Raw genomic sequence first — 27580 nt, forward strand, 5'->3', positions numbered from 1 at the left:
TTATGAATAAAGATAGATCTAACCTTGGATTGCAGAATATAAGGGGGACGATAAACTCCTGTAGACTTTGTTGCTCTCCTTTGGTTATTTATGTCTAACCTGCCTTCCAGTCTTCTTACATATCTAACATTTTTGTTCCCAAGAAAACACATGATCACATCTATGTAGCGGAACTTGACTCCAGGGAGGCCTTCTCTGTGTAACTAGAAATGTTTCTGTCAGGGTTCCAAATAGCATCCAAAAGTATATCAGAGTCCAAGGCAAAGTATTGCTCAAAGTTCCAATTTATTAAGTGAGCCATGTTGGCACATCTGGGAAAACCCGAATCTGAAAGCTTCCCCACCCAGTTGAAAGTTCAAGATCTTGCCCCCTACACCCACAAGTCTATCACATGGTCCAAACGTCCATTGCCATGCTGGCAGTTGCACCCATCCAGTTCTGGTCAGGTGCAAAGACAAAGGATGACCTTGGCTTTCTAGAAAGAATTTTGTTATGACTACATAGTATCTCACTTCTACAATCCCTCCTCCCATTTTCCCACAATAGAAAATGCATAGTAGAATAATAGAAAGTGTGGCAGGTCAAAGATCCAAAAGAAAAGATGGCTGCAGGCCTGACAGTTTCCTCTCTATAGATCTATAATGGTCATTAGTCACTGCAGAATCTAGCCAGTTCAGTTTTTAAATGGGATTTCCATCAACTTTAAGGGATAATTGGCTGGGACATGCTGGTTTAGAAAAAAAAAAACTGACAAGGTGGTCCAGGGCTTCCTAACAATAAAGAGGAAAATTCTCTTGAAAATTGCCTGGGAAGAAGGGAGAAAAGAAATACATTTAATTGTCTAAATTATATGACATCAGCAACAACAAGAGCTAATCTCTTTTCAGCAGTAAAGTGGTAAACAAAAAGCCAGTTCTAACAGATTATTTGCTCCATTTATTATGTTAGGTAATCAGGCAACTCAGTGCCCACAGATTTCGTAAAAGACCAATTTTAGAAAAAAATATATGGTGATGCAGCATTTAACAATTAAGACAATGGTTTCCGCTCTCATTCTTTTCTGATCATTGGTGCTTGCTTTATAAACCATGGCCCTTATCAGGAATAAGAGGAAGCTACTGCAATTCTCTTTCTTTTGACTGCATATAACATTATCTTTGATTCAGCTTCTCTCAATTCTCAGGTCAATGTCTGATGAACAGAAGCATGAAATTCACAGCAATTATAAACAGTATTCTTGGTATTGGATATCTGTTAGTATGCTCTCCATTATATCCCTCTCACTGGTGATAGCATTTTGAATTCACTTATATGTTGAAAACTCACTTTCTTCACTTCCATTTGGCCAAATTATTGGGGCTTCTGACAATTAAATGCCCATCTGCCACAGTTGGGCTAGTAGATTTTTAAACTTTTATAGTTTTGATGCCATCTAGAAATCATCCATAATTTTGTAGTTTATAACTGGTATATAGCAAGCGTGAAATCCAGCAGGTTCTGACAGGTTCTAGAGAACCGGTAGCGGAAATTTTGAATAGTTCGGAGAACTTGAAACTCTTTACACAGAAAATCAGGGTAATCTTACTGAGTTTAAGGCCTTCACTTGCAAATGCCACCTCTGGCTGGCCCCAGAGTGGGGTGGGAATTGATATTTTGCAGTATCGTTCCCCTGGAATGGGGTGGGAATGGAGATTTTGCAGTATCCTTACCAAGCCACGCCCACCAAGCCACACCACGCCCATCAAGCCCGCCCAGAGAACTAGTAGTAAGAAAAGTTGAATGTCACCACTTGCGTATAGTTATCTTCCCAACCAAGCCAAACCCCAGAATGATGATTTGAACTTCTCTTACTTAGGTGTCCTTCCACTTCATTTTACATCCAGCAGCAAGTCTGTATATTTCCCTAATTCTTCCTGCACTTTTCCAGTGGCATGGGTTGGTTTTTTTTTTAGATTAATGATCACTGGGCTAGAAATTTATTTTATTATTCTCTTTCAATTTGGTGGGATTAAAAAAGGCTTGCTGGGTGGAATATTCACAAGAATGGTGTAGGATTTTGTCACCTACTTTAGTTATCTGGTGACATGAAATATGGGAATATTCTCTCTCCATGTAGCATCATTTTCCCAAGGTCATGGCTGGAATCTTACTGAATCTCTAAGGCAAAATTCTTTCAATTAAAGTTGCTATGATTGAACTTGAAACTCTTTACACAGAAAATCATGGTAATCTTACTAACGCTCTCTACATGGGGCTTCCCTTGAAATGCACCCGGAGGCTACAGTTGGTCCAGAACGCAGCCGCGCAGGTAATTATGGGGAGTACTAGGTACTCCCATGTGACACTGTTCCTGCGCGAGCTGCACTGGCTTCCTGTGGTCTATCGGGTGCGTTTCAAGGTTTTGATAACAATCTTTAAAGCGCTCCATGGCTTAGGACCTAGTTACTTGCGGGATCGTATTCTGCCCCATACATCCCTGCGACCAATCCGCTCGCACAGAGAGGGCCTCCTCCAGGTGCCGTCCACCAGACAGTGTCGAGGGGCGGTGCCTAGGAGTAGAGCCTTCTCTGTGGCGGGCCCAGCCCTGTGGAATGACCTCCCTCCGGATATTAGGAATACCTCTGACCTCCGCTCCTTTCGTGTAAAGCTCAAGACCCACCTTTTTCAAGTTGCTGGCCTGGCTCAACTTTGATCCAACTATATCGCTCCTGACGGGTTTTTTATTTGGGGTATTTTAATTGCATTCAATTTATTTAGGGGTTTTTAAACATTGTGTTTTTACTTGTTTTTATCTATCAGTTCACCTCCTCCTTGTATATGTCGTGTATATGTCTTGGTATATGTTTTGTTATATGTATGTCGATATATTTATTTCCTATGTTTTGTTGTACGCCGCCCCGAGTCCTTCGGGAGAGGGTGCGGCTAAGAAATAAATATTTATTATTATATTATTATTACTAAATATAAGGCCTTCGCTTGCTACAAAAATGCCATAATGTAAGCCCAAGTAAGTAACAAAAAGACAGGGCTTTTGAATGTCAGTCAGGAGGATCTTCAACCTGCTTTTCCTACATGAATCCCCCTTTTTTTGAGATATGGATCAATAGCTATTTGAGGGGTTGGGGAAATTTAAGAAGCTGAATACTAAATTCTTGGTCTGGCACTGCATAGCAGTGCTTGGCATGCAAGATCTTAGAAGAGCATTAAAAATAGATTTGAAAAGAGGTCACAAACTCCACACAGTCAAGGAAAGAAATTAATGATATGTTGGACTAAACTTAGCTGTGCAAAAGATGCTTTCCACCTGCTAATGTGTCACATTTGGCACATTGAAGGGAACTGCTTCCACTTGGGATTTCTTCAAAGCCATTCCCTGCTGCAGGCAATTTCTTTCATTAGGCTCTTTGAAGACTATGACTTTCCAAAATAAGAGCTTAAAAGCAGGTCAAGAATACAGATAATTTACAAGGGAATGTATTGGAAAAAATATCATTAAATCCAGCAAAGACAACAAGGTGATCTGTTTGAAGATCTAGCTGATTTATGGCACAGAATAAATGTGATGCTGAGAGACATTGAGCGAGGAGAATATTTACATATTAGAAATGTCAGGTTCAACTAGGAGCACAACAGCAGGTTAACCAAGCTGGGATTAGCCACCAGGTAAGCATTAATGAATTGGCTGACCTAGTATTGTCATGAATAACTGCAACATCTGTAACTTTGTTCTTTCGGTCCAACTTTATTGTTGATGCTGCTGTTGCTTCTATTTCTACATGGTTACATTTGTTCCACATGCTTTGTTATTTAATATTTGTGCCACTTCCTGTAAAAAAGCTTCTCAAAATGGTTTACAAAACAAAGAATAGGAGCAATACACAAAAATATATATAAACCATAAATAGAAATGGGAAAAACACTAAGGAACAAAAGTAATCTAACCTCCATACAGAGAATGCCTAGGTGAACAGAGGGGTTTTCAGCGGAGGTCTAAAAGATGATGTTACAATAGGCCCCTTGTGAATTTCCGGGACAAGGTTATTTTGTAGCATAGCTGCCACTCAAAATGGACCTTCCATGACAGTGAAATCTGTAAGAGCCCCCTCCCCAGTGGTCGGATTCAGCCAGTTCGCACCTATTCAGGAGAACCGGTTGTTGGAAGAAATGTCATTTGGTTGTTGTTTTTTCCATTTTACAGGGCTAATCCTGTAAGGAAGGCAGGAAGGAAACATTCTGGTGTTGTTTCTAGCCTAATCTCTATTGCTCTGCTTACAGAAACTGCTTCTCCGGTTAACCCTTATTACATTGTAACAGCTAAGGCAAAGCGCCCATCGACGTGAGTGATGTTGAGTTGGCCACGCTTACCCAGTCACATGACCACCGAGCCATGCCTACCCAGCTGGTCATTGGGCAGAGAACTGGTTTAGGTGTTCTTTTTGACAACAGACAAACTTCCCAATTTGCACACTGAAGAACTTCATGATCTTATCATGATTTATTCTTAGTTTATTGGCTCTCATCCATCTCATTGCTGTCTTCAGACTCTAGTTTGGAACATGTTGACATTCTTGATTCATGTTATATGGAAAAATATAGCATCATCAGCATATCGATAACACCTGCCAGAGATCTTTTTATATACATGTTAAATATCATTGAAGACTAATAAGTGGTCTGTGGTACTCCTGTCAATCCCTGCAACTAAGAGCAGAACTAGTGGGTATTTTCATAACATTAGGTTTTTTTTTTACTTGATTTCTTCAAAAATAGTGTCAATCAATAGAGAATTCCCTTCTCTTCCAACATTAGGGAAAAATAGTCCAACCTCGTGCCCAAGCCAGGATTCTTCAAACCACTCAAATAGCTGCCCAACCTTTGTTTAAAAACCTCCAGAAATGGAGCAGCTGTAATTCTAGGAAACAGGCTGTTCCCCTGAAAAATTCACAGAAAATTCCTCCTCATTTTGGGTTCGATCTTTCTCTATGAGGTTTCCATTTGGTTGGTTCTTCTTTTACCTTTTGGCACTACAGAAAACAAATCACATCCTCTTCCTTGTGATAGTCATTCAAGTATTGGAAGATTGCTATCATGTCTCCCTTTAAGATAAAGGAAACCTGCCCAGTTCCATTAACTATAGGATTTCACCTCCGAGCACTTCATGTCTATGGTTCTACATTTAGTCAAATAAAAAGGCACAGGTACAGTATATGTGGCACTATGCTCAACAGTAGTAACTGTGAGAGGGATCTTGAAGTCCTAGTGGGCAACCATTTAAATATGAACCAGCAGTGTGCTGCAGCTGCCAAAAAAGCCAACACAGTTCTAGTCTACATAAACAGGGGGTTAGAATCAAGATCACACAAAGTGTTAATACCATTAATAATGTCTTGGTAAGGCCAGTTAGTATACTGCATCAGTTTTGGTTGCTACAATGTAAAAAAAAGATGTTAAGACTCTAGAAAGAGTGCAGAGAAGAACAACAAAGATGATTAGGAGACTGGAAGCTAAAACATGAAGAACGGTTACAGGAATTGGGTAGGTCTAGTTTAATGAAAAGAAGGACTAGGGGTGACATGATAGCATTGTTCCAATATCTCAGAGGTTGCCACAAAGAAGAGGGAGTCAAGCTATTCTCCAAAGTACCAGAAGGCAGGACAAGAAGCAATGGACTGAAACTAATCAAGGATAGAAGCAACCTAGAACTAAGAAGAAATTTCCTGACGGAACAACTGATGAAACAGCTTGCCTCCAGAAATTGTGAATGCTCCAACACTGAACATTTTAAGGAAGTTACCTTTCCCAAGGAGCAAGGAGGCAGTTCACTGTGGAAGTTTTAATATGTAGGAAGAGAGCCAAAGTAACCCTCCCTAACCTTTTAGGTACATGTAATAATTATGCAAATTTATGCTTAAGTCTGGCAAGATTCCTGTCTATAGGTGAGCAACAGTACTTGGAGGTAACTACTCATGTCATTCTTGATTCCTTGCACCCAGTGGTGGGTTGCAGGCAGTACGCCCCGGTACAGGAATACCAGAGCTTGCCCGGAGCACTGGGTACCGTTCCGGTACAGTACTCCGGAAGGCCCACCCGCCCGCCCGCCTGATCTCCTTACCTGTCCTTTAAAGCCTTTGGCGCTTACGCACACGAGCATGGTGCATATAGCGCCTTCGCACCGCTCCACCGACCAGCTGGAGCATCGTGGAGGCTTGCGGAAGCGTCACTGGCAGGTACGACGCATGTGTCCATGTGGACAAAGCTGGGCCCGTTCCAACCGTACCGGTTGGAATGGGATCCGGAACCCACCCCTACTTGCACCTCACAAATCTATTAAAAATCTCCAGTGCTTGACTGAGGGTAATGTGGGCTTATTTCTCCTTCACACCCTCCTTTTCTTGCTGATAGCTTTCTTTCCACTACAATGGCCCAGCAACCCTTTCTGCCCTCTGCTGACCTTGTTCAAACCTGATGATACAGCACATACTGGTTCATCAGCTGCTCCTCAGGGTAGGTTTTTCCATCAGTGTAAAGTTTTGAGGAGGACTTTTCCTAAAGCCATCTGATCTAATTTTCTAAAAATCATTAACATGCTGCTGAAATGAGTACATCATTAATTATACTGACTAGAAGGCAGACATGATAGAAGGCAAGAGATTGAAGGGATTTAAAAGAGGTGGCTCACTGAGTTTAGCTTTGTTTTTGTTCCTTGCTTGCATATGTAAAGATTAGAGAGCCGAGCACGGAGGACAAAACCATTGTTAAATAAGGAATGCAGAGGTTTCTTCAGGTCTTGTGCAATTAATATAATTGTAAACTTCTTATTTTATGTAAAAGAGAATAAGTAGAGCCCCTCCCCCTCCCAATCAGTTTCCTTCTTCCCTGATTTATATTTTCTGGAATGTACAAGAAGCAATTTGACTTAATCCTTTGGGTTGGGTTTTTTGGTCAAGTTGCACAGGAACCTGTTTATGATTTAGTTAAGTGCATTAAGTCAGTGTTGACCTCCAGTGACTGCATGGATAAATCCCATCTCAACCTGTCTCTAGTAAAAATCTGGACCTTCTGGAGTTTCTTAAAGCCACTTAATGTCACTCCTTCACTTTGTCTATTTAACTTCCCTTTATTTCCAGTTTCCTCAGCCTAAACATGTACCTAAACATACATATACACATACATATACCATTAAGCATTTGCATCTTAGGTACAAAGTATGATAGTTTGGGAGCTTTTCCCTACTGTGGATTTAAGGTGATGCTCATCTATCATTCAGATGGCAAGAAACTATGCCAGCCTCACATTTGCCAATACTGCCAGTCTCCTCCTATTCCAATGCATTGTTGAAAGATGCTGGCTTGATTTTTCACAAGTAGCACAAGACTGATATATTTTTTCCAGCCTTGCTTCTGCATGGCACCAACAACTGGGAGAAATATCTGCGGCAGGAATAGGGTGAGTCTAGCAGCTAGGCTAACTAGTTCACCATCAACTATAAATGTGATCTAGCAATACACAATTTATTTTATTTTCCAGAAACAAAGAAATGCATTAAAGATGGATATGAATTATCTGCAGAGAAGTAGAAAGGCCTTATGGTTTTGTGAATGTCACTCATTTTCTATGTCATTATAAAATGGTTAAATTATATTCCAATTAATAATGAAAAAAAGTTTTGAACAGGGCTTATTTTGCTGATGAATAAACCCAGAAGGTATACACATTTGTAGAATAAAGGAGAATGGACATTTTGGACTAATTTATCCAAATCAAGAATGGAGTATTGTAACACCTCTGATTATAAATTAACTACCATCTAACAGCTGGTGAAATATATCAGCTACTGATCGTTAACTAACTACAGTACATAAATTTGTTCTTATAAAACCACACATTAGGCTCTCTATTTTATATAATTAAGTGGAATGAAATTCTTCCTAACGTGGTTTTGGAACAAACAAATTTTTCAGGAAATGCATTGTTATTAGCATTCTGTTGGGTATTTATTTTTGCACTGATGACTGAAGACAACACTTGGGTCAGTTTCTCATTAGTGATTTCCACTCTCTTTTATGTCATCCAAAGAGCATTGTACTGACATAACAGTAATGAGGATAGGTTTTGTACTATCTCGGTGATGGTTAGATGATGCCATGAAGATGCTTTAGCTTTCTAATGAGGAAGAGCAGGAAGTGTAGCATAAGGCAAAAACAAATGGTAGAACAGGATGTACCACTTTAAATTGCAAATAAAGATGATGCTATTCATGAAGCTTTCTTTACATAAAATTCTGGAGCTTCTTAAAAAGAACGCTAGCATAATATGCTGGGATGAAATCTTTCAGCCTCCCACCCATTTTAATTTACAAGGGATTTGGAGGTAAAGGTTAAAATCTCCCCTTCCGTTTCTAAAAGTATTCCCATCAATTGATTGAAATGGTATAATTAATTTTCTGCTATTTTCTTCTGTGAGATGTGTTCATCAGGCATCAGACAAAGGAGCTTACTGCTATAAAATTCCCAATAAAATCATACAAACACATTGAAAGCAAACATTACAATATCTGTCTGAGAATTCTAAAAAACCTGAATGTGGAGATGATGTTCTCCATAGTGGGGGGGGAGGAGTATCCAGGATGGGTTGACCTTATCCTCCAGCTGATTGGAGTGAGTCAGATAAGCTCTTGGGACATGCCCCTGGCCCAACAGGTACCGCCCAGTTATCGACTCAGTCCTCAACTGGACGGTTTGCCATTTTGGATCTCCAAGGAAATTGAAAAGTTTTTAAAGAAGAAAAAGGAAAAAAGCCGCAAGTGAGCCGGACAGCTCCTTAAGCGGCCGAAAAAAGGTTGCCAAAAGCCCCCTCGAGGGCGGCAAGCTGCCCAGGCATCTGAGTGAGACAAGGATCACTCAGAAAAGGAATTCTGCTGGGCAAGCAGCGGACAGAGGGCACAAGCCTTCCCAAGGCAAGCCCCGCCGCGGAGGAATCAGAGAGCTGGAAGCGAGAGCCGCGGATCACCGAAGAATGGCGCTGGATTCCTACTCAGGAGGTGAGCCTCGCAGCTAGGATCTCTGCTGGGCACCGGAGCGCTCCGCTGCTCCCCACCAGGTTGAGCAGCGAACCGCAGCTTTCCCAACGCCGCGGAGCACCCGCACCATCATCCACGTGGCTCACCTCATCGGAGGGAGTCCATGGGCAGAGCCTAGCCTCCCAGCACCAGAGAGAGGCAGAGGGGAGCGAGGAGACCGACGTTGGAGGTGCGCGGCAGCTCCTAGGAGCACAAGCCACTAGAGGGAACTTTTAAAAACCGCGCCTTTTGACTCCTGGCACGAGGGGGGGAGTTTTTTCTTTTTTTCTTACTGCGAGTAAACATGACAATACCTCCCGCCCACACAGCCAATCAATCCACTTACTGAAACAAAACCAGCACTCCACACCGCCCCACCAAGATTTATAGAAAGACGTCAGCTCCGACCACACTTTACTCACATAAACACGAAGCCGAAAACACCAGCCTGAAGATGGCAAGTGAGACCTCGCTGAAATGTTGCCAGGACAATCTCAATCTTACACGGGAAAAGACCCGAATACAACAAGACCAGCATACCTACACCTGTGAAAATCTATGAAAACAAATATCTTACCTCTATGGGAAGGAAACCTTCCTGCTCATCAGGACCTACGAGAAACTTGAAGTCTGAAGAGCCACGTATTTTGTGCCCTCACATTCCTACGCAACTGCTGAGACAAAAGCCTGATCCCCACATGCTTCCAACTAAAATTCCATTCTAAAACCTCAGCCACTGAAAGGATCCTGAAAAGAACTGAATTAGCCCTAATCAGAAATGAACTCCACAGGAAAAGATTCCTACTAGACCAAACCAACCGGGACCTAATCATTCTTCACCTCAAACTCAGCAACAAAATCCACCCAGCACTCTTGGACAAATCCAAACAACTAGCCCTCTGGACAGCCGAAACAGAAACCTTTTACAAGACAGACACACACACCAACAAACTCCACAGACTAGAAAAACAACAGAAGCCCAACCTCCCTCCACAGCAACTCATGAAACAAACAGTACACAACATATCAGACAGAACCCTTATCACAGCTGAAACCAATGTCCTTTCCAGAGGATTCAATTTTTGCAGTCGCCCCTAAATGCATCCCCACTGAAGACATTATATGCAGAGCTGAAGCTACACTCACCAAAATCAACTCAGACGAAGCCAATAAAATCAGATGTGCAGTCACCAATGTCCTTTGCTCCAGCAATCCACCCAGAAGCAACTTACAGCAAGAACAACAAAAAGCATTCACCAACCTGAGGAAAGACAACAACATAATCATTCTCCCAGCAGACAAAGGTAACGGCATAGTGGTGATGAACACATCTGACTACCAAGCCAAACTATCCAACCTACTCCAAGACCCCGCTTACAAACCTCTAAACACAGATCCCACCACCTACCTGGAAAAAACCACCAAATCCAAATAAAAGCCTCTCCCATCAGTGAAGAGATCCAGCAAAGAATCATCCCCAGAGAGAAATCTTCCAGATGCCCCAAACTCTATGTCCTCCCCAACATACACAAAGAAGGAACACCACTCAGACCCATAGTCAGCTCCATAGGCTCACCTCTACAGAATCTTGCCAAATTCCTTGCCAAACAACTCCAACCCTACGCAGAATCCATCACCTCACACGTACAAAACTCACTCCACTTCATAGAAACAATAAAGAAACAAAACCTACAATCCAGTGACCTACTCGTGAGCTTCGATGTCATATCCCTCTTCACCAAAGTGCCTATAAAAGAAGCCTTGACAGCTATCCAGAACAAACACAACCCCCTAAACACATCCTAGACATGACCAACCACTGCCTAACCAACACATACTTCATCCATAATGGGCACAGATACAAACAGATAGAAGGAGCACCCATGGGATCACCCCTCTCACCCGTCATCGCAAACTTATACATGGAGCATTTTGAAACTAACGCCTTAGATAAATCTGAACACAAACACAAACTCTGACTTAGATATGTTGATGACACTTTCATTATTTGGCCACACGGGAAAGAAAAACTGGACAACTTCCTCACACATCTCAACAATACAATTCACTATGGAAATAGAAGCAAACAACCAACTTCCCTTCCTGGATGTCCTAATCTACAAAAAAACCAATGGCTCCCTAGGACACACCATCTACCAGAAAAAACACACACCAGCCGCTACTTAAATGCACAATCCCATCACCACCCTGCACAGATCAACTCTGTAGCCAAGACCCTCATCTCCAGAACCAAATGCCTAACTGACAAAGACCACCTGAAAACTGAATTACACACTCTCACAAATGTATTAATCTCCAATGGATTCCAAAGAAAAACAATTACCAACCTAATCCAAAGGGAGACTCCCTCCAAGAACCGAGACACAGAACAGGATAACGGCATCGCCCTCCTCCCTTACATCAAAGGCACCATAGATAAAATCAGCAAAATTCTCCAAAACACAATATCAAGACAGCCTTCAACACTGACCAAAAAATAGCCAACATGTTAAGAAACCCCAAAGACAAAATCCAGCTAGAAAACCAAGGAGTCTAAGAAATACCATGCAAAATCATCACATTTATTCATGTTGTGGGGGTGTTTCTGTATTTCGATAGCTTCCATAATTATTCTCTTGTTGAAGTGTTCAGTTTTGGAGAGTAATTTGGTTCCTTCAAAATCAATTCATGTCCTGTTGCTTTAAGGCACTGGAAAGAGGAAGTTTTTCTTCTTTCCTGACTGTGTTCTTGTGTTCTGCGATGCGTGCATTTATTCTCCTATTAGTTTGTCCAATGTATGTGGCTCGGCAGATTTTGCATGGTATTTCATAGAGTCCTTGGTTTTCTTGCTGGATCTTGTCTTTGGGGTCTCTTAAGGTGTTGGCTATTTTTTGGTCAGTGCTGAAGGCTCTTGATATTGTGTTTGTGGAGAATTTGATGCCTTTGTCCTGTTCTGTGTCTCGGTAAAACGGCAGCTCCGATCACACTTTGCTCGCACAAGCACAAAGGTGAAGGCACCAGCCTGAAGATGGCGTTGAGCAATTTCAACCAAACTTGGTACACAGATGACTTACTGTACTCTCTGGAAACAAATACTGTGGGGGTAAGACACCCCTAACATACCTCGGGATGTGTGTTCTGTTAAGATACAGCCTGTTCTGCCTTAAAATGGCTTCTACTGTACAGCACAGTGGAGTTGCCATGATAATGGCTTCACAGTACTTCAGAAGGGGGCTTTCTCTGGTAAGGGTGAAAATCCAACATTAGAAATTATGTTTGGTCCAGATATTTTCTCCCTATAAATAAATACCTGGGCAACGGCAGGTTATTAACTAGTTTTTAATAAATAAGTTTTTAAAGGTGTTATATTGGGGTTTGTTTGCTTACTTGCTTTATTCCTTTGTTTTTATTTTTGTTGTTACTTCAGACTGTATTGGGGTCATTGGGAGAAAACTGAGTCAGCAGTCCAAGAAATGTGGTTTATGGCTTGATTTATGGCTTGATGAAACTGTTCATTGGGTGTGGTTAAGGTGCAAAACACAGCTTCCATGTTGGAAGTTCTTAAGACAGGAATTGAAAATAGATCAATGGAATGTCTTTAAAAAAGTATATAGTGCAGTGTTTAAAATACTATTTTAAACTGGTTGCTGCCTCAAATGATTGTATTATTTTATATTATGCAGCTGAAAAGGTAGCATAATCAAAATGATAAAGAGAATATGAGCAATGATTTGGGAGCAATGAGCCCAATGGTACCCAAAACACAAGGAGCATGAGAGATATTTTGGGAGACATTTTACATTAGGGAAAACATTAAGGAAAAAAACATTTACATAAGGGAAAAAAACACCCTTGAATAAGATGGGGGTGATATTTGATTATAAAATTATGTATTAATTGTGGGGGGGAGGGGTTTCTCCTCTCCAGTTGTGACAAAGATGTGCTAAAATAAAATTAAGAAAATTATCTGCTTATTCCGTAGCAGACATTCTGTAGGTTACACCCTGTTATTTTAATTTCTGAACAGGATCTTTAAAAGAATAAAAAGCTTAGTTTTTTTTTAATGTAACAGTAGATAGATTCCCCCCCCCCCCAATTTCTAGCACTTTGTTTGAGCATAAAAAGCAAATAGCTGGTCTGTGCAATATTAGATTTCTTCTAAAAATGTATATCAGAAGAGAGATTCATTAAAACATTAATTGCAAACTACTTGTCTCTGGAGGATAGATATTTTATATTTTTCTGAAGTTTTTGGGAGAGGAGAGAGGAGTACAGTTGAGAAGGGACAAACATCTAAGATTGGTGTAGAAAATTATATTTTCCTCAAATTCTTTTACCAAGAAGAATTTGCTTGTAATTATCTGTACCTGCTCATGCATATATATTTCCTAAATTAGAAAGAGAAATCGACTGAAAAAGACATGTAACAATCTGTGTGAAAATCAGTGAGAATGGCATCTATAGAAATAGTTGTTTATTCTATGCATATCTTCAAGTAATTGTCGACTATTTAATTATCAGGGCATTGTAAAAACTTGAAATAATAGTCAATGCTAACCTACTGATTTTGCAGCTTGAATTTCAATGGAGTTCATCTGGCATCGGCTGGGCAGTTCAGTGACTTCTTGGGCAGCATGGGACCAGCGCAGTTTGTGGGTCGCCAGACCTTGGCCACTACCTCCATGGGTAAGAAAAAATTTTTTTTTTCCTCTGAATGTAAGTATTCATTTAGCCCTATCTATCTCTGTGGTGCTTTAGAAAGAATTGGCTAGATCAGGGGTGTCAAAACTCAAGACCCGCAGGCTAGATCAGGCCCATGGGGTGCTTAGATTTGGCCCGTGGGGCCAGCCTGGAACTGCTCTGTGGTGCCTCTGCTGGTGAAAATGGGGCACAGGGGCTCCCAGTGCCCCATTTTGGCCTGGACAGCCTCCTGCAGCACCCTGCCGGCCAAAATGGAGTGTGCCCCATTTTGGCAAGCAGGGTGCTGCAGCAGGCGTCCTTCCTGTCTACTGTCTGTCCCTTCCCCCCGGCCGGCCCGTGGAGGACAACTGGAATGCTGTTCCACCCTCAAAGAAATCCAGTTTGACAACCCTGTGTTAGATGGGAAAACAACTCAGAGAGATTTGGACAAAAGCAGGAAAGGAATAAGTCCTAATTTCAATTATACAGTATGTACTTTGCCTTAGCAGTTAAAAGGATACAGAGATTAAAAGGTTTTCTAATGGTCATAAGGAAGCAACCAGTGCAATTGAGATGGACAGATTAAGCTGAAGGGAAAGCAGATGAAAAAGTTTAAACTATATTCTCTTCAACTTAGTGATCTGCAGATGAACTTTGAATGCTGTAACATTCTGTTTATTAAAGGGGATCCATTTTCTTCCTAGCTTGCCAACACTTCCCTATATATAGGATAGCTAAGGGATCAAGGCCATCCTTTTCTCTGTTATCACAGGCCCTAATAATGGGCACTGCTTTGCAATCAGAACCTTGTTCATATTGTGTATGGATGCAAGGTGGCATGACCTCTGCCACAATGCCAGGGCCGCCATCTTATAGATTTTGCTACTCTATCCACACCATGTATATCCCCAGGTGACCCCCTTACAATAGTGGCCAAAATTGTGGAAACCTTTTGGGAAAAGTGTACAGTAGTTTTGAGACTACTGTAATGTAGCTAATAACACCACTTTTATTTGGAGTAGTACCATAAAATTATATATCAATGGAAAGTTAATTTAATCAAGAATGTAATGCAATAACTCTTATGAAGGATTTGAGATTATAAAAGTGCCTTTTTTGGTGTGGAATTCTAGATTTTAGGCCAAATTCCTGCAGTCTGCGTCAAATAGTCCTTGCACTCAACTTCACATTGCATTGCACCCAGTGGTGGGTTTCAATTTTTTTTAGAACCTCTTTTGTAGGTGTGGCCTGCTTTGTGGGAGTGGCTTGCTGGCCATGAGACTGGGTGGGAATGGCTTGCCAGCCATGTGACCGGGTGGGAATGGCTTGCCAGCCATGTGACCGGGTGGGAATGGCTTGCCAGCCATGTGACCGGGTGGGAATGGCTTGCCAGCCATGTGACCGGGTGGGAATGGCTTGCCAGCCATGTGACCGGGTGGGAATGGCTTGCCAGCCATGTGACTGGGTGGGCGTGGCCAACTTGTAAAATGTGGTGAAACTCACTTAACAACACTCTTTGCTTAGCAACCAAAATGTTGGCTCAGAAACTCTGGCATTTGAAGCACGCAAGTCTTAAAGCTGTCAAGTTACAAGACCCTTGCACCTCTAACCCTTTAGGACAGGGGTGTCCAAACTTGGGAACTTTAAGACTTGTGGACTTCAACTCCCAAAATTCCCCAGCCAGCTGGAACCGGTTCTAAACGGCACTGTAGATTTGTGGAACCTCTTCTATAGAAGAGGTTAGAACTGGCAGGAACCCACCCGATTGCACCACTTCATCTTGCATACATCCAGATGATTTTCTTATGTCATATAGGCACAGTATCTTAATTCTTCTATCATCACTTGCTGTTCTGCACCTTTTCCTGCCTTTACCAGTGTGGTTTTGTAGTGACTGAGTCTCCTTATACCTCTACAAAAACTTAGAAATGCCACCTTTGGTTAGGCTTCCAACAATTTTTCTTCTAATTTCTCTATAACTGTAGCGTTGTTCACTTAATCATACTATTTTACATCGCTTTCTGGGCGACCAGTCAACTCTTTGCACCATTACTTTAATTTTATTATGTTTTACAAGCTCACTAAATGAAAGAACACAAAAAAAACCCAACCAACTTGATAGCGATCACATAACAGACTGACAAATGTCCTCCTCTCAGCTTCAATACATGTCATCAATAACTGAATCCTACTGTGATCTGATTGGCTCATTGCCAAAACAAGATGACACCTGATTGGCTCTCTAAACACTCATGCTCATTGGCTACAATCAGATGAAGGAAAGCTACCTGATATCAACCTAACCTTCCTGTTTCTGGTTATTTGGCTATAACTTTTCATAGAATACAGATGATTAATCAGACTTTGTTGCATTACATTCTTGATTAAACTATCTTTCCATCGATATATAATGTTGTGGTACTACTCCAAAAAATGTGGTGTTATTAGCCATCAAACCTCAAAAATATGCTTTTCCCAAAAGGTTTCAACAATTTTGGCCACTACTTGTACATGGTAATCTATGATCAGATATTTGTTTAAAAAGAGCTATGCCCTACTCTGTAGAACTGTCTATTACCATACTTTACATATTAAGACATTTTGTTCTATAACAACATATCTAATTATGCTATGAATTTAGGGAGGGATGAAGGGAAGAAAGAAGGAAAGAAAAGAAAAATGAATTTCTGTAGAACAACCCTTTAGCAGCAGGCAATTTTTTGTAACCCTGTCCCAGAAATGTGCAAGGATTGCTGAAATTAGCTGAGACAAGGAGGCAAAAGAGAATGATTAGCAGTATTTTGGAGTATTTCTTGAGGGAAAGGTCAAAGAGAAACAGATGGAAAAAGTGCAAGCATGTTCTTCCTGGGCAGATGGTCTCTCTCTCCCCCCCCCCCCCCCTTTGATTCAAATAATATCTCTAATTGTAGCTGTTTTCTGCCATCTTATTTGCACTATTGCCACTGTAGTATTGTTTGGGGAAATGTAGCAGTTAAGATGCTGCCCTGTAGATCAAAAAATTCAGATTCATGTGACCATAGAACTACAGAGTGATTTTCTGGCCTAGTTCTTCTTTCACAGCCCAACCTACCTCAAAAGGTTAATCTTGAATAAAATCACAGGGAACCCTCCATGCAAACTGTCCTGCATTTCCCAAGAAAAGGTGGTCAGTAAAATAAGAGCAATTGCATTTAAACTTATATACTATCCCATAGCGCTTTGCAGCACTCTGTTTACAAGGTAAGCATTATTTGCACATTGCCCCCAACAATCTGAGTCCTCATTTTACTGGCCTCAGAAAGATGGTAAGCTGAGTCAACCTTGAACCCCATGAGGATCAAACTCCAGGCTGTGGGCAGAGCTGCACCACTAGAGCTCCAATAAACAAACACATTTTTAAAAAAAAAATGATTTAGGAATATTCATTCCTCATGGTGTACTTAGTGCTAAACCGAATTGCCAAGGTAATGGGTGAACACAAAATGTCTGGAAGGAAGTATTTGGAAAAGCTATCTCTAAATTTTGCAATTTTTCTTAGAAATAAGCAATGCTCAACAGACCCCCTTATATTTAAAAGCCATTTAAATGTAAAGAATCTGTTAAATGTTGCTCTTTTCTATGGGATATTGGGAATAAATGTTAAAGCTATTTGGCTTTTAATTTACACCTTGCTTGGTGCACAGGAGATGTGGAAATCGGATTGCAAGAACGAAATGGACAGCTGGAAGTGGATATTATTCAAGCCCGAGGATTGACTGCAAAGCCTGGCTCTAAAACCCTTCCAGGTACTATATTTCAATCTCAGTTCTTTCTTCCTTTTAATAAACTGTTGTTTCCTCACTGTTGTTACAAAATGCTGGACAATACCTGTGTCCCTGTTATTGTTAGCAGAAGCTGCTTGATTCTAGAAAGAATAATCAGTAAGGATTGGTGATTTTACAGCAATTTATTTCTCTGTACAGTGCAGCTAAATGTTTTACTGATAGCTGAATGGTTTGAAGTCCTTCTATGAGAAATTTTCAGACATGGATAAACACTTTTAAAGTGAAAACCACACCTTTTGAAAAGTTGCAATCCGTTCTAAGATAGTCCCAGACTCAAAAAATGTCTAGATTAAGGCTTGAAATCTTTTGCCAATATTCCATTTTACTCAGCTAGTCTTTTCCTGCCAATCCCCTCCCAAAAGTGCCCATTCATGTTTCCTTACCATTGTGCAAGGTATAACCTTGGGACTAATCTGAGAGGACATTGATTGGCCAACTTTGCCAGTGACAATTTACCCAAACAATCCTTGGATTTGCATTGATGTTCCTAAGCATCACCACCAGATGGATTCGTAACTGGCTGACCAACCACACTCAACGTGTAGTCCTCAATGGAACTGCATCTACATGGAGGGAAGTATGCAGTGGAGTACCCCAAGTCTCTGTTTTAGGCCCAGTACTCTTCAACATCTTCATCAATGATTTGGATGAGGGAATAAATGGGGAACTCATCAAATTTGCAGATGACATCAAGCTGGGAGGAATAGCCAACACTCCAGAAGATAGGCTTAAGATACAGAAGGATCTTGACAAACTTGAACATTGGGCACTATCTAATAAAATGAAATTCAATGGTGAAAAGAGTAAGGTTCTACATTTAGGCAACAAAAATGGAATGCACAGGTACAGTATAGGTGGTACCTTGCTCAGTAGTAGTAACTGTGAAAGGGATCTTGGAGTCCTAGTGGACAACCATTTAAATATGAGCCAGCAGTGTGCAGCAGCTGCCAAAAAAGCCAACACAGTCCTAGGCTGCATCAACAGAGGGATAGAATCAAGATCACGTGAAGTGTTAATACCACTTTATAATGCCTTGGTAAGGCCACACTTGGAATACTGCATTCAGTTCTGGTCGCCACGATGTAAAAAAAATGTGGAGACTCTAGAAAGAGTGCAGAGAAGAGCAACAAAGATGATTAGGGGACTGGAGACTAAAACATATGAAGAACGGTTGCAGGAACTAGGTATGTTTAGCTTAAGAGAAAGAAGGACTAGGGGAGACATGATAGCAGTGTTCCAATATCTCAGGGGTTGCCACAAAGAAGAGGGAGTCAAACTATTCTCCAAGGCACCTGAGGGTAGAACAAGAAGCAATGGGTGGAAACTAATCAAGGAGAGAAGCAACTTAGAACTGAGGAGAAATTTCCTGACAGTTAGAACAATTAATCAGTGGAACAGCTTGCCTCCAGAAGTTGTGAATGCCCCAACACTGGAAGTCTTTAAGAAGATGTTGGATAGCCATTTGTCTGAAAGGGTATAGGGTTTCCTGCCTAGGCAGGGGGTTGGACTAGAAGACCTCCAAGGTCCCTTCCAACTCTACTATTGTATTGTATTGTATTGTACATGGAGTAAGAAATCTATTAGGGCACTTCTTTGCTTGCAAAAGGGATGAGGAAAGATATGAGAAAGGGAAGATAAAACCATTTTGTTATTCTCCTTATTCGGTAGTTCCCATGTTTTTTGCATTTCTGTTTCAAGGCATTGAGTAGTATTATTGCAAGATGAAGGACCACGAGTAAGAACAGTCCACAAACTGTTAAAACCTAGTAAGAACTGTTGGTTGATATCATCTCATTGGTTAACTGTATTATAAAGTCTCCTATAGAGATAAAAAAGTTCGATGCAAGATAGTGAGAAAAATTCTTCCAATCATTGCTAAAAATTGAGCTTTTCATTATGATTGTGAACTATCATTGTAGCTGTAAACAAATCAAGCTATCACTGTGGGAAATTAATTGCACTCCATTTAACACAATTTAATTACATATGAATGACCTTATGATGTGTGATCCATAGCAGAAACACAGTACATGAAGATTAAGGTATATCTCTTTTCTTTCGCCGCTATGATTGGAACAAAAATTCATCCCTTTGTGCAATTAGGATCCCTAGGAAGAAAACCCCCTTCTTACTTTTCTTACTGGGAAACTTAATTTTCACAAGCTGTCTAGCTGTGAGAATGGAATTAATTTTTTGTTCCAATAAGAAAATACATATGGGTTTCCCAGTTGGGTTTCCCAGTCTGAACAAGACTCCTGCGAGTCCCTTGGACTGCAAGGTGATCAACCAGTCAGTCCTAGAGGAGATCAACTCTGACTGCTCTTTAGAAGGCCAGATCCTAAAGATGAAACTCAACTTTGAGTTTCAACTTTGGCCACATAATGAGAAGGACTGGAGAAGAGCCTAATGCTGGGAACGATTGAGGGCAAAAGAAGAAGGGGATGACAGAGAATGAGGTGGCTGGATGGAGTCACTGAAACAGTAGGGGTGAGCCTAAATGGACTCCAGGGGATGGCAGAGGACAGGAAGGCCTGGAAGAACATTGTCCATAGGGTCGCGATGGGTCGGACATAACTTCACAGCCAATGCAATTCACAAAGATGGATGTTAATTCTACTGAATTGATTAATGTTGATCATTGCACGAGGAGTTGTATTTTGCACCAATTGCAACTTTTGAGCTGCCTTCACAGGAGGCAGGCAACTTAACTGGGAGATGAGTCACTGTTTTCTGCACTTCCTGCTCCAAGAAAATTTGCAACAGACAGAACAGCCAGAGCTGGCTGAAAGTTCCCTGGCCACGGATCCCAACTTGCTGCTCTACTGAAGCTGGGAAACCAGAAGAACCCTGAGTTTTTACATCAACTTCTTCAGGCAAACACAATTCCACCAAGAGTAATAAATGAAGCAAATGGGGCCCAGAACTCATGTGTATAAATAGTAACATTGTCTTAATGGGATTCAGTTTCAGTCTGTTCATCCACCTCCAATCCCCACAACCTTCAGGCACTAGATCAGGGCAGCCATCAAGCAAAGTACAAACTGAAATTTTAAGTGAAGCTCAGCTTCAGTTGAGTTTCTTGTTAGCAATGCAGAACTGGTTTGCCACTGCCTTTTTCTAAAATATATTTTGACTTTTCAGCCTCGCTTACAGCCTTGATGTTTCCTGTAGATTCAAGTAATAGTTAGGTTTGATCTTTGCTGAAACACAAAAGTGAAGAAACTTTTAAAAATCTTCTTAAAAATAAAGCCAGTAACTATACAGGAAACTCTTTCCACAAAACAACTTCCTGCCTGTGAAAAAAGCCATATGAGCTTCATGGTGGATTTTTTTTTTAAAAGGCTTTGAACTTACCCTGAATCACATGCTTTTCTTCCAGCGGCCTACATCAAGGCCTATCTCCTAGAAAATGGGGTTTGCATTGCAAAGAAGAAAACTAAAGTGGCTCGCAAGTCTTTAGACCCCCTGTACAATCAAGTGTTACTTTTCCCAGAGAGCCCGCAAGGTAAAGTACTTCAGGTAAGATGCAATTTGTTCACTTTATTTATATTCCCCCTTTCCATTAAAATTGCTTTCAGGACACAATCAAAACTAGATAAAATAACATTATGATCAAAACTCTTGTGGGAAGAAATATCAACCTGGTTCAATTCCAATCCAGGAGGAAGGCACTGGAAATAAAATGGAGGCTGGAGGCTGATTGGAAAGAGGGTCCATTTATTGATGAAGCACAAACACCAAGCACATGTGATTCTGGGCAGCTGACAAAATAGAATTGAGAGTGACGGGTTTTTATACCTTCTCTGGGCTTGGCACTTGAGCTTCCTGTTCCTGTGGAAGAACATGTCTTCTATTTGCTGTCAGATTCCTATGGGATCATGTATGGGCTATGTAGGGATCATGGCTAGCTCTGTAGGCAAAAGTAGAAATGCAAATCCTAAGTGTTTGTCTGAGCTCCCAGGTTTGGTTGAAGTTTGGACTGCTCTGAGGGTGATGCAATTCCTATTATGGCTTAATGGCTTTCGCCCTGTCTTGGCTCTTGGGTGAGGGTATTTGCTTATGAATCGAGCTATCTAGATACTTACCTTCTTTCAATAAGCTTTTTATGTCTTAAGAGCTGACATCAGTGGTGGGCTGCTTTCTGCCTCTAAAAAACATGTTTCTCCATTTCTCATTTAGGGAAATATAATATTCTGCCTTTTTAAAAATATTCTGCAAAATATTTCATTCTTCTAGGAGGGGGGGGGGAAGGTGCTGACTTTCTGCACTCTTTAAATGAAATGAAAAGCATACCAATGGTGGGGGGGGAGAGCAGGGAAGCAAGTACCAAAATCTAATTAAGGAGCAAGACAGTTTAACTCTCAAAATCCCAATGAAATATGTTTGCTTGCTGGCAAAAAGTCAGGAGAGTGAACACCAGGGTGCTGCACCAGTCAGAAAGTAACTCCAGTGTTTTCACAACATCAGCAAATCAGTTTCTTTCTGGCTCTTCTGCAGAGTGAAACTAGTATTTTCCTACCGCAATGTTGTGCCTTTTTGAAATGGTGCAGCAGGGCGCTTTTCCCTTATCCTTCCTTCTGCCTGCAGAGGTTCTCTAAAGGAGATGCTATTCTGAGGGATTTGCACTTCCACTTAATAATCCGGCCAAAAGAAGCAGAGGTAAATTTGATCAAAGTTTTCTGTTTCGCTTTCTCTTCAGCAGGAAAAAAAAACCCTTGTAATCACAGGCTGCTTCCTGCCATTCCTGTGAAAACATTGCTGAGGGGAAAAAATATTGCTACAGGATCCTGAGCAGCAACCTTAGAATTTGCTCCATGTTCTCAGCATTTCAAGTCAATAGAATAAATACACAATCACAATTGGTTTATAAACAGCTCTTGAAATTTTGAGAAGTGAAAATAGTAGTCATGTCAAGTACTTGAAATCAAAGCTACATTTCCCTCCTTTTGTAAAGAATTTCTGAAACTATCGCTGGTATTTCTGACAAATATGGTCCCTTGTTTGTTTATTTTACTTGATGTATATTGCTAACAATATGTAAGAGTGATGTTGGGCAACTTGAAGGAACATGAAAAAACTAAAAATAAAACAAAACACATTTTAAAAAGGTACAGCATTGGAATGTTAAAAACAAACAGGGTAATGAAATAGAAATAACAATAATAACAGAAGCAATTGAGACCAACCAACACAAATCTCATTCAAAGGTCTTAAACTCTGTATGGATTCATCCCATGTTCTGGTGCAATTTTCAGGGGGAAAGTCAAAGCTTTTAGAGCCTTGTGAAAAGAGAGATATTGACCTATTCCAGAGCTTGAGGAAAAAAATAGGTTTACAAGAGTCATTCAAAGGCACTTCAAAGTTCTGGTGGACTGCTGTTGCATACAGCAGGCAATGTGACAGAAAATATGTTTTTCTTAGCAGCCATTTGAAAATGTTACTGGATGGATGGGACTCAAAGCATGCCTGATTGGTCTTGCAGAATGGGCAGAAAGAATGGAGAAAAGCAACCTCTCAGACAACCAGGCCCTATAGTCATGATGGCAAACCTATGGCACGCATGCCACAGATGGCACACGGAGCCATATTTGCTGGCAGCTCTAGAGGCTGGAGAGGGTGAAAAACGGCCCCAACAAGCAAACTGGAAATTCGGAAATGATCCATTTCCAGCTTCTGGAGGGTCTCCAGAGGGCCGGGGGAGGCTGTTTTCACCCTCCCCGGGCTTCAGGAAAGCCTCTGGAGCTTCGGAAGGGACCGTGCGCGCATGCGCAGGTGGGTGGGGAGGATTGAATTGGTGTGGGCATGCATGCGGTAGCGCACGCACACACAATTTTGGCACACCATAAGAGAAAGGTTCGCCATCACTGCCCTATAGTATGAAGCCATGTACTGTATATAAGTCATATATAACCAATAACTTGAATTGCCTTTGGGAAAAAACCCAATGACCAGGAAAGTCATATATTTCCCATAATCAGCAGTCTTGCTGCAAAATTCTGGGGCCAGCTGGACTTTCTAAACACTGTTCAAAGGCACAACCCAGCCCTATAGTTAAGAATGGTGGAGGTATAATCAAATCAGTAACAGTTACTTGCCTGAAAACATACTGAAATATTTATAGTCCTTCATTTATTTATAATATTTATGAATGACTCAGTCCCCAAAGATTCTAGACGGTATACAAAATGTAATCTTCAAAAACATTGTTCAGTGTAGCTGATAAAAGGATAAATCTCTACCAACTGGCTTGAGTAACCCATATGCCTTAAAAAGGGGAGGGATATTCCCCACTGCTTTCCATAATTAGGAATCATTTCTTTTCTCATCTGTACCCTAATTTATTTTTCGGATTGTAATAGAAAATGACAAAAAGTGGAAGGAACCATAGCTCAATATGTAGTCACTTTCATGCAGGAGGTCTTCAATATGTTATAATTAGAGAAAAAATAGGTCAGATAGTAGGGGATAGTGAGACCCCAGCCAGCTATTGTAAGTAAGAGTAATCAATAGGTTAGGAGGACCAAATAATATAATGTAGATTAAAAGAGATGTCTATATTCCTATAGCTGGGCTGTTAGAAACTGTCTTCCACAATGCTATGTCAAAAGTAGAAATGTAAGAGACAAACCAATAGGTTTTTCCATCTTGACAATACTGGAAATGCCTGGTGTCAACCTACTTCGATATTTCCCTCAAGTTTCTCCTTTTGATGTTGATCAGATCACAGTGTGTTTGACAATACTTTGTCAAAAGAAAAAAAAATCCACAGTAAAAAAAATCTCAACATCTATCATTAGTGTCTCTGGATCCAACTCAACTCCCATTCTTTTTGTTCCCAAGGTGATCGTCTGGGGAAACTATGGGCGCATGGAACGCAAGCACTTCATGGGTGTTGCTCGGGTCCTCTTGGAAGAACTGGATTTGTCCACTCTGGCAGTTGGTTGGTATAAGCTTTTCCCAACCTCTTCAATGGTGGATCCTACTACTGCTCCTCTCCTGCGCCAGTCCTCACAGCTTTCCCTAGAGAGTACAGTAGGACCTTGTTGTGACAGATCTTAATGAGCAAGGAAGTACTAAGGGTACTGATTCTATTTTTAAGATCATGATCTCAAGGTTTTGTTTGCCTGAATGCTGTCCTCAAGTGCATTGCATCTTCAATCAGTCCCTGGGGGAATCTGAAGGTGAGGATAGCCAAGTAACCTTGATGAAATCAAAATGGAGGCCACTGACCTTTCTCCATCCAAGTAGGAGGAGCTGTGGGGCACAAGTCCTAATTATGAAATGATGCTGATAAGACACACTTTTCGGTTTTTCATTTATTCACTGTCATCTACACATCTTCAGATCAATGTAACATCTTGAAATGTTGCAACCATTTATTCTCATTGGGGAAGATGTTCTTTTTTAATACTATTTTACAAATTTGAAAATAAAATGAACTTTGGCTATACTTAATTATTCAAAGCAAACATCTGACCTAAATAACAGCAGTTTCAGGGAAACTTTGCGGGGTTTGTAAATGTTCTTTTTCCTTTTAAAGAGTGGGGAGGAGGGAGAAAGAACTGCAACTATTTCTTAGAGCAAGTTGCATTTAAGGTACAAGTACCATTGCTGTATTTTTTTTAATACTGTGCCAAATTACCAGCAGTGTCTTCTACTACTATAGGACTTAGGTCAACAATACTGCTGAAGAATTATTTTGTGGGAAGAACTAGAAAAGTTCTAGGTCACTCAGTTGCAACACAGAACATAGCAAACCACTTAACTGGAACACTGCACAAAAATTACAAATTGGAAAATTTGTAGCGATTAGGTTTATTATTGGATATGAACATTGTCAGCACACAAAGACACACACCATACTTTACCTCAGCTTTTGCTGTGCTTCTTCTCATTGTGTCTTCTTATTCCCATATTCTAGCCATGCTTTGGATTTTTAGTGCATATCTTTTGGTGTAGCATAGGGTTTGGTTTCAAGGACAATAATTTATTCCACTATTGCAAGTAAAATTACAATATAAAGGTTTGCTTTATTTAAGGGGAAGATACAAGAAGGTGACATTCCATTTATCATCTGAGAGACATATGCAAAAGGTCTTGGGAAGCTACATTTAACAGAAGGAAATTTTATTTGATCTACCAGTGTTGGGAGGCAACCTGGAAAAAGAAGAGGAAGAGTTGGATTTTTTCAAAGTTCAGTTGCAGGAAGTAGTAAAGGCATTTTCACAAGTGACTCTAAAAGCATCATGAGGTCTTTGAAATTTGTGTTCATATGTGAATTATTATAATGCACTTTTGAATTAATGAGAGCAGGGAATAATTAAAATTGGCATTTTGGCTTTCATGTGGCTTTGTATGCTTGTACATATAGCTAATCTATGAGTGAACATGCCCTACTCGTATTATATTCTTGATTCCTCCATGCATCATTATACAATTGTACATGTTCCAGAAGCAGCAAATAAGAATATGGCTTCTACTGTGCTAGATATACTGATATACATCTAGTATAAAGAGAAGGTTTATTTTTTAGCAGAGTTAGCTTTGAATCAGCAGAAGAGGTGGAACTGTCACTGAAGGTTTGCAGATGGAATAATGACTTTCTAATAAGTCACTTGTGAAAATGCTGTAGTTGTTGCAAATCACCTTTGGGAGAATTTGAAACTATAATAATAATAATAATGTAAATATTTTAAATTAGCCAATAAAAAGTTAGCTATATATACGCATATATAATATACGGCTAGACAACAAATTTCAAGAACAGTTGGTGGTGGATACTTTAATCTCTATCCTAGATTACCTGGACATTGTTCTAACTGAAGGCAGTAGAATTGCCTCTCCAATCTGGTCCTCACCAAATGTTTAATTACAAGACCCTAATTCCCAGGCAGCATGATGGATGTCCATATTTGGCTGGGAATTCTGGGATTTATACCCCAACACATCTAGAAGTTAACATTCATAAGAAGACTGCATTAGGGACAGCTGTTTTAAATGGTGTTTCATGCCAGGATTAGAAATTCTATCTAGGTGTTATTATATATTCCTTTTTGTTTCTACTCTAACGATTGCTAAGTTTTTCTGTTAGAATGGCAACAGTTGTCTTCATTTCACAAGTCAAGATTCCAAACTATGTATTAATATTTTGGAGCCATCTGAAAATGGCTTCCTAACCTGTTATTACAGCACAAAGTAGTAACCAGGGGACACACAAAAAAGCATGGCTAAAGCATGACTATAGGGATACCCATAGAATGAAATCTAGACAGTGGTATGTCATATGTAGCATTTTAATGGTTTGTAAAATAACAATCAAATGTTGATTGCAAAATCAATAGGTCTAGTATGAACTCTGCTAGGAATAATCTAATATAGATAATAGAATACAAGAATGATATTAATTTTAAGCATTTACAATCATAAAACCTCCAGAGTTTCAGTCTGATTGTCTAAAACTATTTTATTTATGTGCTTTCCAGAGAATTTCTTTCAACATTCATATCAGAGAATTTCTGTGTATAGACAGAAGGAAGGTAGTTGCAGTATAGACACTGGTCAAAGTATGTTATGACTCTTTAAGTTTATTTTTTAAAAACCTTATACTTCAAGTTGGTATATATTCATATTTATGTATAGTAATTATTAGGCAATATTGTACAATATCTGTATGAATTAGAATAGTTTAGGGTAGATTTAATAGTTGGTAGCCAATCTAACAATCTTGTTGTTTAGAAGAACTATAGGAAACTGATGCATTTCAGGATTGGGAACTGAAGGGCAGATGTTCATGTTTTATAAATTCAGAAGATGTTTTGGTTATTTAAACTTATAAATCTGATTGTATTTTGTATGTGTTCTGCAATCAGCTGCCAATTTTTACTGCAAATTTAAATATCTTTTATTCTTATATTCCTGGGATAATTATCAACAAATTAAAAAAGACAACAAAAACTGCATCAGAAAAAAACCCCAAGGATTCCAGTAAGAGATTCTATTAAATATAGCAAAATAGAAT

General features: G+C 40.2%; 1 protein-coding gene across 1 annotated transcript in view; it reads left to right on the forward strand.

The window, feature by feature from the left end:
- Window positions 1-25178, forward strand: part of RIMS4 (regulating synaptic membrane exocytosis 4) — a 99108-nt gene extending 73930 nt beyond the window's left edge. Inside the window, exons 3-6 of the mRNA XM_081947010.1 lie at window positions 13632-13744; window positions 17422-17523; window positions 20942-21081; window positions 24403-25178. Coding sequence (XP_081803136.1) covers window positions 13632-13744; window positions 17422-17523; window positions 20942-21081; window positions 24403-24621 — 574 coding nt within the window. The 3' untranslated portion in view covers window positions 24622-25178. The remainder of the gene's footprint in view (window positions 1-13631; window positions 13745-17421; window positions 17524-20941; window positions 21082-24402) is intronic.
- The last annotated feature ends 2402 nt before the right edge of the window (window positions 25179-27580 follow it).

Source organism: Natrix helvetica (genome assembly GCF_964273705.1).
Source record: "Natrix helvetica genome assembly, chromosome: 3".
Classification (NCBI taxonomy): domain Eukaryota; kingdom Metazoa; phylum Chordata; class Lepidosauria; order Squamata; family Natricidae; genus Natrix; species Natrix helvetica.